At 41.1% G+C, this 18,896-nt stretch overlaps 2 protein-coding genes across 4 annotated transcripts in view; both read right to left on the reverse strand.

The window, feature by feature from the left end:
• Window positions 1-7,812, reverse strand: part of ZHX1 (zinc fingers and homeoboxes 1) — a 29,589-nt gene extending 21,777 nt beyond the window's left edge. For 2 of the 3 annotated variants that reach the window (XR_004244311.1, XM_032132647.1), the window contains exons 1-2: window positions 7,612-7,812; window positions 6,685-6,790 (exon numbers count right to left, since the gene is read on the reverse strand). The gene's annotated coding sequence lies outside the window, so the exon portion shown is untranslated. Of the gene's footprint in view, window positions 1-6,684; window positions 6,791-6,888; window positions 7,287-7,611 lie in introns of those variants that run through there. The other variant, XM_032132658.1, reaches the window with a different exon arrangement.
• Window positions 7,813-9,034: 1,222 nt separating this feature from the next.
• The window catches only part of ATAD2 (ATPase family AAA domain containing 2), a 31,157-nt gene continuing 21,295 nt past the window's right edge, over window positions 9,035-18,896 (reverse strand). Inside the window, 9 exon segments of the mRNA XM_032132705.1 lie at window positions 9,035-9,958; window positions 11,449-11,577; window positions 13,291-13,415; window positions 14,090-14,443; window positions 15,572-15,712; window positions 15,808-15,930; window positions 16,292-16,451; window positions 17,696-17,892; window positions 18,044-18,179. Coding sequence (XP_031988596.1) covers window positions 9,920-9,958; window positions 11,449-11,577; window positions 13,291-13,415; window positions 14,090-14,443; window positions 15,572-15,712; window positions 15,808-15,930; window positions 16,292-16,451; window positions 17,696-17,892; window positions 18,044-18,179 — 1,404 coding nt within the window. The 3' untranslated portion in view covers window positions 9,035-9,919.

Raw genomic sequence — 18,896 nt, forward strand, 5'->3', positions numbered from 1 at the left:
TAATACAGACATGTTATGCCATTTAGGTGCATTTTAAATTAAAATTTTAATTTCCAATCAAATGTAGTTTGACATAAATTTGGAATAACAGGAACTAATCATTAACTGAAAAACAAGATATGCATAATACACTGTTTTCTAGGAAAATAACAGAAGTAAAAACTAATACTCTGAGAGCATGTTGAGATAAAGTAACAATCCCTGATATAATTTATCCGTTTACAAAAAAAACCTCAGCAAACTACCACAATATCAAACAATGAGAATCACTTGCCATTTATGAAAGTTATCAAAAGCATAAATTCAAATCAAGATTAGGAGAAATCCTAATTAGGATTAGGAGAAATCATTTATATCAGGGTTCCCTATGTTCAGATTCAAGCTGTGATCAAGTCACCTATTTCCATTATTCCGGGTTCCATCCATTAGGACTATTTTTGAATTAATGCATTAGTTAAATGATATCTGTGGGAGATGGGGTAATACAAAGAGTGATCAGGAGAGGTAAGACAAACATGTCTGGTATCATTATTAAATCAACCAAATGAGAAGAACCCAGGATACGACTGGCGTGTGGTACTCAAAGAGAATGTTTGTAAGAGTGTCCAAGTTTAGCATCAAGAATAGCAGGCCTGGAAACCCCATGGGAATTAGATGCATCTGTTGTTGTAGGCAGCCCCAGCAAAATGTTACTGGTTCAGTAGCCTGGGGCAAGCTTTTTCTTTTTTTCCTTCTTTTCCTTTTTTGACAGCCAAGTACAATATTAGCTTGCTTTTCTGCCTTTTTTTTTTTTTTATCATCGTCAAGCTGAGGCTGGGTGAGAATATTTTGTGTCTAGACTAATAAATGTTTGTAAGGATTTTGCAAGACTGGTTTATGGGAACAGAATCCCCTTTTTGTTTTTCTGCTGGAAAAAGCAGCACTAAAAGCAAATGAGCACCATCATGCATTTGTTTTAAATTGCACATTAGAGCACTGCTATTTTGTGTGCAATCAATACATAATTTGGAAGAAAGATGCTTTTAAAATTCAAAGCTATCCCTGAGCAGCTAAGGTTCTCTTGGAAACTGAAGGAGGAGTCTGAAATTATTGTTCTTTTGTTTGCATCCCCCAGTGGGAAAGGCAGCACACAACTAGAAACCACTGTGCTTTGAGACAGCACGAATCATTAAGAATAAATATCAATCCTCCCTCCATTTAAACATTAGATATTAAAACTGAATCTAGGACAAAGGTAAACTAAACAAACTCTTTCATTTTCAAGCTGTTATTCGGTTAAATATAATATCAAAGGGATTACATAAATCTTGTAACACTCTCTACAGAAATTTTAAAAAGGTACTTATATTCTGCAAAACACAGCCTGTCTAGACCCCAATTACAAGCATCAACTTAATCAGTTGAAATTACTGGGATATGCATGGGCCAAAACCTACATTTTATTTTTAATATTTGTTTCAGAGGGCGGGGTATCTCAAGATGAAATGGCTGACTGAGCTTTGGGTGGAAATGACTGAATCTTTCCACACAAAGTAGTGCTGAAGAACCTACTCTGGTGTAAAGCAATCTTCAGTCCCAAACCTCCAGTGAGCTCTCACCCTCAGCCTGTCTCTCTCTCTCGCTAGCTCTCTGCAGCAACAGGGCTTAAACACTGCCTGGTGAAGAAGACGGCTCCTGTTCAGTAATTCACAGATAGTAATTACTATCTGTAATTGAGCATTACATCTGCAAATAGGATATTCACTCATATAAAGCAGCATATAGTTGCAAATTCTGCCCTTAGAACTACCTTGTGCCCATACGCATCTGGCTTAAACTGCAGTCAAAGTATTCCCCACTCCTTGTCATCATCCATGGAAATATTAATATACTGGAAACAAAAGAATTTTGTTTTAATTAATATACTTTAAAACAAAAGAATCTGAACTATAATTTCAGCGCACACAGTGATGTAAAACTTGTCCCTCTCTGGACATTACGTACAATGATTAATATCTCTTTCTAAGGACACGTGCTTGTGACTATTTCTTTACTATGTGTAGAAAGAGTAAACTTACTTTTCTTCAATATTACTCTTTTCTCCCATCTCTTCCCTCCCTTCCCCCTAAAGAAACAAACAGCTGATATTAGCAAGGCCTTACACTTCCCCTGGAGGAACCCAGGAAATAGAGAGTTTAAAAAAAAAGCACTACTTATCAAGAATCAGAGCTAAAATGAATGGTTTTGGACTGATAAAACACCCAAAGTTGTAGGCATCTCACAAAAAAAACCTTGCCAAAAGTAGTTTATTCCCTGCTAAATTACTTCTTTTAATGCAATAAAAGTTAGTTCTCTATTCACCAACAAATTTAAGTAAAATGTATTAAGAAGTCAAATTTGGAAAATGCTTATAAGCTGCAAGTAGTGAAGTTGTCTGTGTTTGCATTATATTTAAGCAGATACCTACAATACCAGCAAGGGATCTTGTATGGGCATCAATTCCTCAAATCGATCCATGAACAAAAAACCCGAACTCATATGACACTCCAGGTGTGGTGAAACCTTTTGTCAGACCAGATCCCCCCTGAGAAGTCTGCAGGATAGAGAGCCATTAAGTATTTAACATAGCAAACAAGGGTGAACATTGTGCAGTGCTGAACGCTCCAAAAATTCCACTGAATCTACAGGTGCACTTCACCTTGCTGAAAATCCTGCTGAGAAACAGAAACCTCTGAGCTTTCATGCCTGCTCCATCTAACTCACTTGGAAACTGCTGCCAAGTGTCCAACTCCTCCTGATAAAACTTGGATTTGCAGAGTACTCTCAGCTCTCACTGATTTGCTGAAGGCATTTGATCCATTTATAAAAAGGCAGTAACTTTCTACTTTGAAGGTATTCTAAAGATTAACTAGAAATCTGGAGTTTTTGAGGAAGCACACAGCTGTAACTAACATTGTACTTCCAGTCTTCTACAGTCAGGTAATAATAACTGCCCTTTCCTGACTCCTTCCCCACTGTTTCCCCTTTACTCTTTTCTGGACATACAACATTCCTAGATCTCAACCATCTGATTACCAAGACAGAACCTTAACCCATGCACAGAGCCAGGAGAAGAGTTTTAAAATCAACAGCATTTTGACATACAAACTAAGTCTTTCCATTGTAACACAGGGAGGAAAGTAATCACATTAGTACCATATTTTGTGTATGTTAATCTATTTCATAGCTTTAGGAAAGGCAAGCTTAGACACCTCTACCAAGATTGCCTTGGACTATACAAACATGCATTTCCATCTATGAAGTTCTTAGCACCTTTCTAAGCTAAAACAATGTTAAAATAATCACAGTTCTAACCTATAACCAATGACTCAAGCCCTAAAATCTCTGTGATTGCCCAAATCACAGAATTCATTGTGAGCTAACAGCTATTTTCCATCTAATAAATGTCGTTCGAAGATGCTTTGACGATTCACAGTGCTGAACATGTGGAGCTTTTACCATAATCATTAGAAAGTTCAAAAGCTCATTTCTATCCTTCTGTCTGGTGGGGTGAATTTGGCGCTCACAGAACGACGCAGGCTTTGCCAAGCAGCAAGGGCTGGCGTTACACGCGCCTCATTACACAGCTCTGTCTGCCCACTCTTTAAACAGAGCTGTCAGCCTTCAAGTCTTGCTTGCGCAATGGCTTCAAACTGTGGGTCCCCTCGAAGCATGTGAAATTCCTCCAAATCCTACTGAGACCATTAGACCAGGAAGGTGAGCAGCATATTGCAAAACACCACCAGAGAAGGCCAAATTGCATGAAGTGAATCTAGAACACCAAAGTCACTTTCTTAAACGGCTCCAAACACCACGTGGAACCTGTTCTTTTGAAGTAGAATACATAAAGTTCCTTTAGACCTGTCAGGCACAAGCAGAGGTAATGCTAAAGAATGTTCATAACATTAAGTTCTTTGCTACTTCGAAATCTTTCAAGGAGTGCAAAAAGTAGCATATTGCGAATACTTTACAGTTTTTCCTAAAGGTTCTCCAATCACGCTACACCCGTTCCTCCTTCAGTCATCAGCAATTTTCCTGTCTTCTGTGCTTTAGTGTGACAATGTGTCTTCTGACAATTTTAATGGTATAAGAAATGTACACTACTTTCTGCCCCTTTAGATGATACTCTTTCACAGTGAGTTATACTGAACTGTAACATTGATTACGATCTCAAAGCTCTTAAGGATAAAAGAGTGGTACACATCTTCTAACAAGTGATAACAGACAACTTTTGCTCAATTTGGGCTGATCCCTGAAGCTGGTTAGAAAGAATCTACTGATAGTAGAGGCACTGTTCTAAGAAATACATTACAGTCCACTGAACTCTGAAAAAGACCTGAGTGGATCCCCTGAAGTTCCATCCAGTTCCTTGACAGAAAGAGCACAGAACTGGAAATGAACCATCAGTGAAAGTGGTGCAAGGCACAAAATTATGAAATGTCATCTGGCTGGTACAGGATAAGGAAATGTATCATTTTGGTGGCTTCCACCTCCACAAAAAAAGAAGGAACTGTTTATGCAGCAAAATGGTTTGACTATTTGGGAAAGTCCTCAACTAGCTATGAAAACTAAAAAAAAAAAAAAAGGAAAAAAGAGGAAAGATGAATTGGAATGAAAGACTAAATTTGAATTAATAAAACTAATAATGCTGAAAATGTAAGTAGTCACATCCCTTTAATGCCTAATTTGGCAATATTAGAAATTTAAATAATAACAGAAAATTGTATTCTTATAGGTATACAGTCAGCAAAGGCAATGCTGCTGACAGGTAGTGGAGAACTACACAAGCAGAACGCTACAATCAGTATTGCTGCCTATTTAGGAAATAGGAAGCAAACAAAAGGGAAAATGGGACTATACTGAAAATGGCATCACTTGTTTACAAGTTCCTGACAACTCAGAGGCAAACCATCTTGGGCATTTATGGATCAATGACCTCGCATCTAAAGCACAAGGACAGGGAATATTGACCATTAATACACAGAAGAGAACCGCATATCCATGCACTCAGCTAAAAATGTTCAGAACATTCCCTCATGCCATGACCCCAAAACGGTTATCACACAGGATTTTAACAGACACTGATTGTTCTGAAAATTTTACAGCAAGGTCGGGATTTATAAAAATTAGAAAACATAAAACCACTGAATTTGATACTGTGAAATCTTTACTAGACCTCAATTTGATAGGTAAAGAGAAACTGATCACCAAGATAAAGATTAGCCATAGCTTAGCTGCGTTTTGGTTGTATTTATTATTTGCAAACAGAAAAAGCCACGAGTTATGTGTAGTACTTGGATCTTTAAAAGTTCCAGCTTCGTAAAGCTGCAAAAAATCCTGAACTCAGATTTAAGGAAATAATCTGACTTCGAAGACAAATAACTGTTTTTCAAATAAGACTCTTCTAAAGTTACACACAAACAAATGGGTCACCAATCACAACTAGATGAGAAAGTTAACCCAAAATTTAAACCTTTCCCTCAGACTACATATAAACAAATGGTGGAAAATCTCAAGGGGAAAATCTCAGCGATAGCAATAAGCTTAACTAAAATGCTACAAACGGCCCAGTGAAGCAAAAGACACAAGAAACAGCCTTCTGAATACATTAGGAACAAAAGGAATCCTAGCAATATTACAACATCCATTATTTGATAGAAATTCTTCGGTATGGAGTATCTACAAAAGGGAGAATTGTTCGATACATAGCTCTAAGTCTCCAACAGTAAGTATTGTGAAAAACTTTGTGATAAATATTGTCTATTCCTGTAATAAACAACAGTTATAAATGATAGTAATTAAGACTAGATATCAGGACACTGGATCCAGCTAAAAGCATTCATATCAAGAGAGGTGTTGCAAGAGAGGAAATAATCCAGAAGAGAGCCACGAGAAACATTAGAGAAGTAGAAAAGTAAGCCTCCCAAAGGAAAGCTTTGCCTCAAAGTACTGTTTTACAAAGTCAGGTTTGGGGACAATCATAGTAAACATACACACAATTACCCAAATGTGGTAGCAGAGGGCTTTTCAGTCCAGCAAAGATACAAGAACCACTAGCCTAAACTTAAAAGCAAATAATTTCAGTTACACAAAATGGCATCTACTTCTAATCCACTCAGGGGAATTCATTTAACAACATCAGAGAAATAGACTGCCTTGCTGGCAACGTTTAAAGAAAGTAACAAAAGGGTTTCTAAATGATGCATTTTTGCTCCAAGAGGTCTTAATTCAGGGCAGTCCTCTAGTCTGCATCACACAGGTTGTTTTAAACAGGGTTTCTGTAAGTTCTCCCAAGCTTTCTTTTTTTTGGCATGAAATCCTTCTGAATAAAAACAAAAAAAAACAGACTGCTGGTGAAAACCAACAGCACAGGTTTTAAAATTCCTCTCTCATTCCTACGTTTGAGGGAATATTTGTTTCCATGTAACAAGTTTCATAACAAAATCCACTTTTCATTTACACAATGTTTTTATGCATTTTGAAATGCTCAGTATACTCTCTGTGTATGTCTTATTTTAAAAATAAGTGGCACCTATGCCAGCTTGCAGACTGAGACATCTCAGCCTTCACTATTTTACATGACACTTTGTACACAGTAAACTTCTCCATCTTTCCATTAACTATTTAACCTACCAAGCAGCTCAGAAATAAAGTGCAAGTACCTACCAGATAACATTCACTATTGCAGATACTCTGAGCCCTTTCAGAGATCCAGAACTGCCTCCATTACATGGTTTATTGAAGTTGGTGTTGGTTTCCAGTGCTGCACATCCTGGTATAGGGGAGAGCTGAGCATCAGAACGTACCCCAAAACCCAGGCACCCCCAAAGGAGTAAACCAGACATCTTCCCCAACTTTGCCTGCACATACACCGTACTGTTCCTCTACGCTCGCCCCCGCACCGCAACGCCACGGGATGCAAGAAAACTCTGGAGCCAGAACTTCATGGCTCGTTGCCTGCCGTCAGTCTGTCAGTCCGTTCGTCCGCCTGAGCGCCAGCGGTGACACCAGGCGGGAACTCGCCGACTCCTCTGGGCGCATCGGGATTGAACTTCTTGATTCTCCTGACTGACGAGTCAGACGGATTTTCCTCCGCCCTGTGGCGAGCAATGCCCCGCACAGGCTCCCGGCACCGGGAGGAGGAAGGAAGAAAAGGGAGAGGAGCCCGTCCTCAGGCTCGGAGGGGTTTGACCCCAGTGCGGACCGGGTCGGGGGGGCACGCACAGTCCCCTTCCAAGGGATGCCACGGCTCTGCCTCCGCTCTGCCTCCCCCAGCCCGCCCAGAGCCCGCCACCCCCGACGGGCGATGACCCCCGGCCGCGGGGGCAGCGCCGCCGCCAGACAATGGGGAGGCGGGCGGGGCGCGGCCGCCCCACCGCGCCCACCCCGCGGGCGCCGTCCCCGCCAGCCCCGGCCCGCCCGCCCCCGCTGGCCGGGAGCCGCCCTCTCTCCGGGGCGGCGGCGCTGTCCCGTCCCCGCCGGGGGAGCGCCCGGCCCGCTCCCGGGGGAAGCGGGGGCGGGGGCAGGGCGCGCCTCCCCAGGCAGCGGGGTCGCCCTCCCCGCCTCCGAGAGCCCCCCTCAGCGAGTCCCTACCTGCCGGCGCCGCTCCGCCTCGCCCCCTCAGCCCGCACCACCGCCCGCCCGCCGCCTGCGCTCACGGCCGCGCCGCCATCTTGCGCTTCACAAACTACTGCACTTCTTTCGGGGCGGGGGGGGCGGCGGATGGGCCGGGAGCTCCCAACGCCGCGGGCCGCCCGCGCCCTCGCCTCGCCCCGCGGCGCCCACTCGCATCGTCCCCGGCGCGGCGCTGCCCCGGCGCGGGAGCGCGGCGAGCGCGGACAGCGCGGCCGCTGCCTCAGCCGCCTGGCAGCGAGCGGGGGCGGAGCCGCTCCCGCCGCCCCGCCCGTCAGGCGGCGGACACCGTGCGCGGGGGCTGCCCCGGCACCGCAGCGCCGCAGCCCGGGGACACTGGCGGCTCCTCGGCCAGGCGGGGAGGAGCGGGGGCGGCGGGGGTCGGAGCTCCCGGGCGGCAGCCGCGCCCCCTGCAGCCACTCCGTCACTGGCAAAACTTCGGCTCCGCGCTGGGCCCTCTACCGCCGCGCCCGGGACGGGCTGTAGGGACAGCGTCGCCCCGAGCCTGGGAAGGGTTATCCTGCCACTCCTGCCCTCAGCTGGCGCCGAGGGAGAACACGGCCGCAGGGTACCGAGACCCAAACCAGGCGAGTGAAGACAGAAGTAGCAGCTCTGAAGAAAAAGACACTTCCCACCCCTTGGTTTGTTGGGGTTTTTTTTGTTAGTTAGACAACTTGGAGAAAGGAGATCTCTCCCTTTAGTACATATAAAATATTTTAACTAATACTTGGGTTTAACTCGCACTGGACACTTCTCAAAAACGTTGTTTTCCTATACTGTTTTTCTCATTAGTGTGTGCTCTTTTGGGTCAGATAGTAATATATTACGGGTTCCCTGAGAAAGAAAAAAGAAAGATGTGGTGTGTGGGAACTCTTAACCGTTCTCGGGTGGTCACAGAAGATTTACACACTTGGAAACATTTTTTTAAATCTGCCTAGGTACAGGATCCTGTCGAGACTAGAAGCAGGAAGACATTTGCTCAAAACAGAAGGTCTCAGGAATAGTTACGGTTCCTCAATTTCACACTGTCACTCCTGTTCAGTTTTCCGAACAGTGCTCTTAGGGGATGCGCTCAGCAAGCTGCCTGCCCCCAGTCACATTGAAATTGGTGATGGCAGCCAAGGAGGAGATCAAGTTAAGGACATTAGTTCATTTATTACATTTCCAATGTCATAAATTACATTACAATGTACATTTTCAATATAAATTTTTTTTCTTTCTCCTGAGCTTGTCTTTGCTGTATAATCCATACACTGAGTGGAGAAGAAGCTGAGCACATGCAGTTCTTACTTTAAAATCATAGTATTTGTGCTGGTGTCTCAAGTGCAAGATTATTAATGACCAAAATTGTTCTGTGATTAAAATAGAGCAGACAACTCACCACTAAAAAGAGATGAATTTTTTATTAATACCCACCAAACAATACAGAGAAAAAAAAAATCTGCATAGCACACCAATGTTTGAACAAACACAGTAGAAGGACACGAAGAGAACACTACTGACAGAGGTAAGAAACCAAACACACACAAAGAGGGATTGCACAGTTCGGCGTTCAGTATCGCCACACATTGTGTGTGTGAGATGACAGAACAGAAGAGCAAAGGGTCATGACACATTTTATCACCATTTATATAAACTTTAATTCTCATATAGTTAACTTTTGTCTTACTCTTTTTTTTTTTAAATAACTATCAAATTAACAGATAAATTCTCTCTGCAGATTTGAAGAGAAATACTTCTTCAAAACAGGGTACTGCTTTGCTTTTACTTCAATATATTTATCGCCAACAATATATTCACTTTTATGTAATAATCAGATATAATTCTTCCCGGGTAACTAGAAAACTATTTACAACTGAGTTCAACTACAAGCCATCTGATGAACTAACAAATTTGTATTAAAATGTTTTTCTCCAGTATTGTCATTATTACAATTAAACTTTAAACTTTACCTTAGAAAGTTACAGTAGTAAATCTTGCTTTGTTTCAAGTTAGGTTTTCTTTTAAAGAGAGGTACTGAAATTATCTATTCAGATCTGCTGAGTTCCAAAGGCAATCACAGCAGTATGTCACATTAAAATATACATATCTAGAAGGGAAGTATCAAATAAAAGTCATTAAATGACTTTATTTGACCTGTCTTAATAAATTTTAAGATATATTTGTATAAATATATATGTAGACCTAGTATTTATTGAACTATGCAAAGAAAAACAGCATGCAATAAAAAGAAAACATTACAGTGTGCCAAGTGCGCTGAAATCAAGTATCATGGATAACTGAAGGCTGTAATTTCTTTTTTCATTGCCTAAGAAGAAAAAAAAGACAAATTAGAAGTCAGTGTGAATACAAACTTAAAAACGCTGTTGACTTCATCAAAAGAAGCAAGAATCTGTGCATACAATTGTTAGTAATGATCTAGCCAATACATGTGCTACCACCATCACTGTTGTTCTATACTCACTGGCTCCGACACATCCGTATGCACCCAAAATAGAGAGTAGACTAGAAAGACTGCAGGGATCTGTATCAAGGGACTACGGATCTCTATCAATGGTGCTTTCAACAGTTAGAGAGGAGACGGTTCCCAAAGAGCCACAACGAAAAGCTGAACTGTTCTTTTCTGCACTCTGAATAAATACTTGTTAAAGTCTTTGTCTTCATACAGTAGAACTTACTCCTGGACTGACTTGTGCAGTCCCTCTGAATAGGAGATATTCTTTGGTTAAAGCTCAAAGAAGTAGAAAAACCTAACAAAGAAATCAAGTTTTGTCACAAAAGCTCACAAGCCCTAAGATAACCAACAAATCCCTTCTCATGCTACAACCTGTCATTATGATAGATAAGAGAACGGTACATTTTTCAGGAATGGCATCCCAGAATCCAAATAATCCTCACTGTTGCACAGTCAGAGCAAGAGCATCTGATCTGACTCTTTATCAGATGTGGAAGATGATATCAAGATGACCAGGACCCAAGAGAAGAGAAAAACTGGGTTTTTTAAGGAAGACCAAGACACATAAAGAATTTTATCTATTCTTAAGCATGACTACTTGAAAGACAAATGGATTCAAGGACCTTGAAGCTGAAGACTGAGTATCCAACCTATCTAAATCAACTCAACACTGGCAATGTCAGACTGAGAAAATGAGTTCCTGTGGAATATTTCTGCCAAGTTCTGACAATTTGGAAATCCTCTCTTAGAGGAAGAGATTACAGAATTTGACTAGTTAGCATTAAACCTTTATAGGCAGGAAGCTCCCCAGCTATGAAGTTAAAGAGGCATGAGCCATGCTAGTTAAAAAGAAAGTCTGGTGAGGCTAGAGACTAAAGTGTCTTATTCTTGTTATGCCTCATACTTAGTTTCTTTTCAAGAATGGAATGACTACTATACAAGTGTTACCATGTGTGACTGCCCGCAAGAGGAGAACGAGGAAGTGACAGACTGAGAAAAGCACCCTTCTTTCACAGCACCCCCAGCACTGAAAAGGTTCTGGAGTTGGAGTAGTGACAGACTGAGGTTAACTGCTTTGAGAGGGCTCGGGGGGGGGGGAAGCCATCATCTTCAAGCCTTTTCCTGCTGAAACTGCCAACAACTAAGCCAAATGCAACAATGGTTTTGCAATATGGATAAATGTCTTCCAGACTGTAATGAACAAATCTTGTAACACAGGCAACTAAGCAGCAGTGAGTAATACTAAATAACCATGATGTTCACAGGGCACACACACTTATGCATAACACACACACACACCCCCCTGTAACAGTGACAAAGTGCTACAAGACAAAAAAAGTTACCTTCACTAATTCGTTTTTGTCACCATCTTCGCGATGTTGGTAAATGCACTGGCTAAGAACAGCATATAGTTTTTCCATGCGAAATATACTGACGTTCTCAGTTACCACGGCAATAGAATGCAACACTTGCTGAAGAAAAAAAATGGAAACCGGAGTTCAGAATAGCACAAGATAAACCATAAACAGAAAAGGTAGGACATGGCACAGGTGTATGGCCAGCTTCCAGTGTGAAACTTTTTAATTGCTGCCACATAAGTGACTGCACACTCTTGTATGTGTCCGTCAAGTTCTAAGCCTATTACCAAGCAAATAAACGAAAAAAACCCAAAACCCTAAAACAAAAAAAAACCAGCCCAAACAAAACCAAGCACCTACAGTTTGGAGGGTTCACCCAGCTTATTGTCTGCAAGTGAGTTTCAAAGAGGCTCTGACACAAGCAGCAAAGCTCCAGCGGAACCCATGTTAAGGAATCAAGTTTTCTAAAAAGATGGATTTCATGACTGTAGCTCTGTCCTCACAGCTGAAACATCTGTAAGGCCTCTACTGTACCACTTCTCCAGTGGGCAGTACCTTCAGAGCACAGGCTGCTGGCACCCTGACTCTAGAGAAACCTATGTGGATCCTCTAAACAGGCAGACATGAACAACAGCTTCCTCACAAGGGGAAGTGGAGGAGCAGGCACCGATCTATCTCTGCTCCTTGGAGACCACTGACAGGACCTGAGGGAAGAGCATGAAGCTGTGTCAGGGAATTTAGGTTGGATACAGGGAAGCAGTTCTTCGCCCAGAAGGTGGTCAGGCAGCAGAACAGGCTCCCCAGGAAAGTGGCCACAGCACCAAGCTTGACAGAGCTCAAGAAACATTTAGACGATGCTCTCATGCACATGGCAGGATTGTTGGGGGGTGCCTGTGCAGGGCCAGGAGTTGGACTCCATCCTTGTAGGTCCCTTCCAACTCAGGATATTCATCATTCTATGAACACAACCCCAAGAAATTTGCTTGCTTAGGAAGCCTGTCTTAAAAAGTTAATTTCTCTCTTCTCACTCAATTTCTTATCATGACAGGTAAACAGCAGCCCCCCTCTGGTTTGACCCACCTACAGGATCTCAACCAGGCAATTTCCTGAATTCTCCTCACTGCAACATCTCCTAAATAAGGCCAGGTCCTTCTACCCTCTCCAATTCATGCAAAGGAACTCCTTTTACCACCCCCCTGCAGCTAGTCACATTTTTGACCCTTTCTCCAGCTGTATCCTAGGATAGCAACTTCTCCCCTACAGGGGACTGGAAAAACCTTGTAACACTGTACCTATATGAATGCAATATTCCATCACTGGATTTTGAAAGCATTTGAGAAGAGCAGTATTTTATTCAGGATAAAGGATAAAATACTAAGGATAAAATACTAAAGGATAAAATACAGAGACCTTTAAGTCAGCCTGTTAACTTAAAGTTCAAAATAATCTCAAATAAACTCTTCCAGTTCCTAATAAATGAAAACATGCAAACAGCAAACCAAAACAACCCCCCAGTCCATCATAAAGACTGCCAAGACACTAATAACCAACAGCACTAGCAGTTTGTCAGTGGGCTGTTTTAAAATCTAACAAGTACTTTTACATTAGGAGAGAATGGAATCTCCTAAAATCTAGTTCACCAAAAGCAAGACCAGCTGTGGAAACAACAGTCCTAGTCCATGACAGGTTGAATTATTTCACAAGCTATATATCTCTCTCCTAAATTGTCTGAATTGGCATTGGTTAACAACTGACTTAATTTACAACTCTGTATGTAGCAAGAAAATGTCCTACTTTGGTATCAACAAAATTAAAATTTAAACTTACTTTGAGCTCACAGTAATCCACAAACACTCTCTGTGTGCCAATTTTCATGGCTTTCCCACCACATCCCAGCTGCTTCTCTTCCACCTGAGAAGATCTCGCACGAGTCATACGGTGTACCCACAAATCTGGAATGACATTTCTTAAGTCAGGATTTCTCTTTCTCTGGAATACAGTATGAGTGAAGTATCCCATACTTGGAAAAGAACTTCTCTGCAACAACAGAGACAACTGTTATCATTTTTCAGTGATAAATGCTTAACACTTTCACCGCCTTTCTGGAAAAAATCACTGCTCCATAAAAACTAGAAACTTGGACACAAAAGAACAACACTAGACAAAAAAAGCAGGGTAAAACCAGGAAAAAAAAAATCACATTGCCATTGCAGCATTGCACTGTAAAATTCCGAAGTAATTTAGGTTAGAAAACACATCTTACACTCTAACACTAGGACATAACTTTTCTATTCCACACATGACCCTGTATGCACACTGCTTGAAGTACAGCTTTTTAGCTTACGTTTCTTATTGCTGGAAAGATCTTCATGCAATAAAAGAAAGCCAATGATTATTTTTCAGTTAGGTACCATTTGAAAAACAAACTGCAGAATCAGAAACCCAGCAGCTGCAGAAATACATGAGTTTTGCTGGCATAACTTGAGGGGCAGTACCATTATACAAGAAACACTGTGCACTGATTTGAGAGACAGAACAGCAATCAAGAAGGCTAAAACCTGGTAAGTAGAGTATCCCTCCTTAGGAAGAAAAAGGGGGTAAATGACCTGTTTGATCTTTCGCTTACCATTTGAACCTCCGTCTTCAGAAGTTCCAGCTTTTTGACAATCTGGCATCTCACTCTGCTCTCTAAGGTCTGAATGTTCTCTCTTTTTTCCAGGAGATTTACCCACAAGGAGAACTCTCTCTCTTTCATTTTCTGTCCCATTTTTCTGTCGTTCTTGAAGTACATTTTCATGTTCTTCAACAGGAGCATCCTGAGAGGCTGCAAATTCAGCGCAATCTGTGTTAGACTCTTCATTACTCTCTACTTCATTTTCATCTTCAGGAATTTTATTTTCTTTATTGAACTGAACATTCCTCTTCTTTGCGGCAATACTTGAAGACGCTCTATTCTTTCTGCGTTTTCTTTTTGACTTACCTACAAAGAGATACAAGCAAAAGTCATCCAAAACAAGAAGCATCCTCTTTTTACTTTACTGACAAGGAAAATGACCAAACGAACTCAAATACCACTGCCCATCTCCCTAGACACGCGTCTAGAGAAGAAGTTGCAATTTAATGGGGTCAGTTAGCTACTAGATTTAAAAAAATCCAGCTGCAGAATTTAATTCACAAAACTATCAGCTTCAAGAGGTTATGAACACAAAATTCTTACTTTAGATAGGAAGTATTACTGCAAAGTAAGATTATTAGGTGACTTAGTAAGTGATCTAAATATGTGAACAACAGAAATGCATTTGGAGATGAGCCCTCTAAATCTGTAAACTTCACAAGTTGTACACACCTTGGGAAGAGCTGAAGAGACACTTTTAAGGGAATATTTGTTGGAGAAAAACATCATCCATAGATATTTGCACCTCAAGCTTTCTTACTCAGTTAACCTTGTTCAAAACAAACTTGGCATTTTGCCTTCCAGAAAACCCCACCATTCTTTGTATTCATGGATACCACACATGGCCTATGGTTCAGGACAGTGGCAAAATTCCCAGACATGCCAGCAAGACCAGGACATGTCACACCATGTCGGGTGTTTTAAGTGAAAAAGACCCACGACCCTTTTTTTTTCCCCATGTCTTTTTCATGGTAAAACTGAAAAAATAGTGATCTTTCCTTTACATGTCTATAATTACTGCTCCCCTTTTTTCTAACCCTTTCCCCTTCAGTTGGAAATGACAGTAAGAGGTGGCATAGAGTTTAATGTTTGAGCACAGGGAAGGGGAAAACAGTGCTGCATATAACTGAAAACTAGGTAAGCATTCAGAAACTGCCATGTACAACTTTTCTGACTTTAAGAGGTTGCAATGTAGGAGCCATTAAATATCAGTTGGGCCACCAAGGGCAGTGTCTTACAATGTCAACCAGCCACTGTACTTGAACTTTACAACCACACTGAATTAATGAGCTCTGGATTTATCCCATGTTTTGCAGCATATTAAAAAATTTAATGCCTCTGGCATGAAGGACCAGGCATCACAGGAACCTCTAGGTCACAAGAACAAAGACTTTAGCACCTTCTCCAAGAAAGTCTGAGTAAAACACAACTTGCCCTTAGAACAGGGGGTACTGGCATCTACAGGCCCTGCTGGCATCTTCAGGTTTTCATTACACTTTGGGTCTGTTTTCGTACACCCAGGAACAGAGTCCTCCTTTGGCAATACACAGAAGTAAGAGGAAGCGCAGTCTGAACCTTGCAATAAAGAAGAGAGAGTGAAGAATTGTGTCTTGCATGGCTGGTAACAAATACTGAGACAAGTCTTTAAATCCTCAGTGTCAAAAATGTACCTCTTTGCTTACGAGATTGTTTGATTTCTTGACAGCGTTGTTCAAAATCTTCATCCATTTCCTCCCTCACTATGGAATAGGCAGTATCTCTCAAAGCACAGGCTCTGTGCCTAAGGAGACGATCTGAAATTTCACAATTGGAATTGAGTACTTTCTACCAGCCAACGAGCTCCTTTATTTTGTTTACTTAGAATGTTTTTGCTCTTGTCATAGGTAGGTTCTGAAAGGTTCTCTCAGTCAATATTTTCAGCATGCCAACAGAAATGTTAATTATTAAAGCAAAAGCAGTAGTTTCCAGTCAACATGTCTATCACAATTTCATGCCCAAATAGTTTATTTGATGCTGCAACACTCACAACTTGGCCAGAAATACTCCCTGGGGATCTTTTAAGTTATCGAATCCCACATCTACTGTACACAGATGACATTTATCAACTAATGCATTTAAAATTTTTACAAATTAGGGATAAAACCACATCCTCACCTCCAGGATCTTTAACTGGGTTGTACTCTAAAGCATTGCTACAGATGAGATCAATATCTTGAAGAAAGTCTCTTGCAGTTGGGTACTGGTGCGTGTCAATCTTGGAGAGAACTGTGGAGAGGTCCATGGGTTGTTTAATAACAGCATTGTAATCAGGTACCTACAAAGGAAATATACGTGCTCAGAGATTCAACACAGCAGCTACCAAAAGTAATTATTTTCATAAAGCCAAATAAAGGACTTCTTAAAAATCCCAATATGACACATCCAAAGCTGCAGAAATTACCCAATTAAGTTTCTTGAAAACAGAAGAGCTATTTCAGCTGGCTTTGAAGAGACTAGAAGAGGAGAAAACAAAGAAGCAGGGAGATCAGAAGAATGTGTGGGGCACAGAAGGGAACTAGCACCCAGAGTGCTACTTCCCAGAGTTTCATTTCCTTGCAGAAAATAACAGCAAAGAAACCTTTCTCAGTAAAGTCACCTGAGATTCTCTTTGTTGTTTGCAGCAAGAAAAAGGCTGCAGGAGTTGCACCTTTGAAGCACCTGTCCTAGGCACCTAAAATGAGACAACTGGACCCAGAGGTGCCAATTTCTTTATTCAGATAATAGAAGGAGATTGATGACTAGTTTAAATGAGGACATCTATGTTTGTTTAGATTATTCACATCTAGAAACTAGAAGGAAAGGAAATAAGCCAGTGGAAATTTGGGGGAGCAGGACCTTACAGAAATGCAAAGCTGTCTCAAATCTCCAGCTGACTTGGAAGTATGTGCCCCAGCTTACATGTATTTAAGGAATTAAATGAGAAGCATATGGGAGGAGGAAAAAACCACACAGCCTTTATGGTTAATCTTATACCAAGGAAAGGCCCCTGAGAAGAGAATCTGAATATCTGACAAATTGCTGCTTCTACTCCTGTTCTTGCAGAAACTATTGACAGACAATTAAAGAGCTTTAGGCTTTATTAAAACAGCCCTAGAAGTACTGTTTATAATTACAGAAAAAAGGAGAGATCTCTGCTTTTTAGTGCTGTAATACACCTACATATGAAAGCCTTTTCATAAGCAAACTGTATTGGCATTTAATATAATTGGCACTTGGACTAGATGATCCCTGTTGGATGACCCTTCTAATGGACATAGTCTCAAGTTTTAAAGAGGTTTTAGGAGGAACACAGTGACTTCAGTGAACACTGAAATAATAGACATGTGAGTGCCCCAAAGAGTCAAAAAAAGTAAAAGCAAAACAAAAATTCACTTCCTGTTTCCTGGAAATTCATTATACTGTGATCCTAAAGACAAAGATAAACCTTCCTAGAAAGGACACACTAACACCGAGGAACATACACAGAGAAATTGTGAATACACACAGCTATAATGGTACAGCACATCAACACTAATTTACCTCCTCTGGGTCAACAGGCTTTGTGAATGCCCTGAAACGTCTGTCAATGACAAGTCTGTGAGTCACATCCCTTAAATAAATCCTCAGTTCACGCAATGTATCCTCTTCCTGCTCCTCCAGCTGTCTTATTTCTTCCTCTGTCAGCTGTCGGGGCTTAGGTGGTGGTGCTACAGGCAGAACTTCCAATGGCCGCCGAACTTAAATTAATGGGAAAATTTTAGTTAATTTAGTTAATTAATTCAAATACAAGCACATGAAAAATAATTGCTAGAAAATTACCCCCAAAGGAAACACTGTATTAGCTGTTAACTTACAGCTAACAAAGTTTCATATTTTGAATATCCTCACCTGAGTTGTTTTTTGATGCAGGAGGTTCAGCAGCTTGCTTCATAACTAAGTCCTCAAAAAAACTTCTTCTTTCAGCACACGTAGGCCACTGGATTTTGAAAACTTCTTCATGATCCTTATTAAACAAAGCTTTTATCTAAAGCATGAGCAGAAAAGATATTTCAGATATAAGGCTACATACATGTTTTATATTATATTCCAAAACAGTGAGTACCTTTCTAAACTAAGCTGAATACTCACCTGGGTAAGACAAGCTATGCGAAGTCATCTTCTTGGCTTTAAAAGGCAAATTAAAACACCTGCTCTGAGGAATAATACCTTCTAGAGTTTAGGCTACATGAAAAAAACATGTGATAAACCACTGAGAAGGAGGTGACAGTCACCACCTCCAAGGCTAGCTGTTTTGTATCTACCTGCCTTTCTGTTCTTTAGCTCGAATCTTTATGGCAGCTATAGAGGGAACGGGCAAGGTTCAACATACAAATGTCAGCTTTTTGGTAAGGTGGCTTTGAAAATTTTGGTTTTGAGAATTTAAATGAGTCTAAATTTGCATTTTCCAGGTTGCACTCTGTTTTTCCATCTCTGTTACCAAAGGGTATGGAAGTAATTTCATTCCTCATTTTAGAAAGCATTTATTAACAGCATAAAAACTTGCTACCAAGACAAAATAATCGGAACAGCATATTCACATTTTTAACACCTTCCTTTAACACTCTCTGATGTTGTTTCTGAAATCCCAGTGCAGCCTGAGGGGAGGGGGGGTAGTTGTACCACCACAAATGTCTAGAAAGCTCAGCATGTAGTCTTACTGAATTTTGTTACAGAATACAACTAAAAACTGATTTCCAAGTTA

Source organism: Corvus moneduloides, chromosome 1 (genome assembly GCF_009650955.1).
Source record: "Corvus moneduloides isolate bCorMon1 chromosome 1, bCorMon1.pri, whole genome shotgun sequence".
NCBI lineage: Eukaryota > Metazoa > Chordata > Aves > Passeriformes > Corvidae > Corvus > Corvus moneduloides.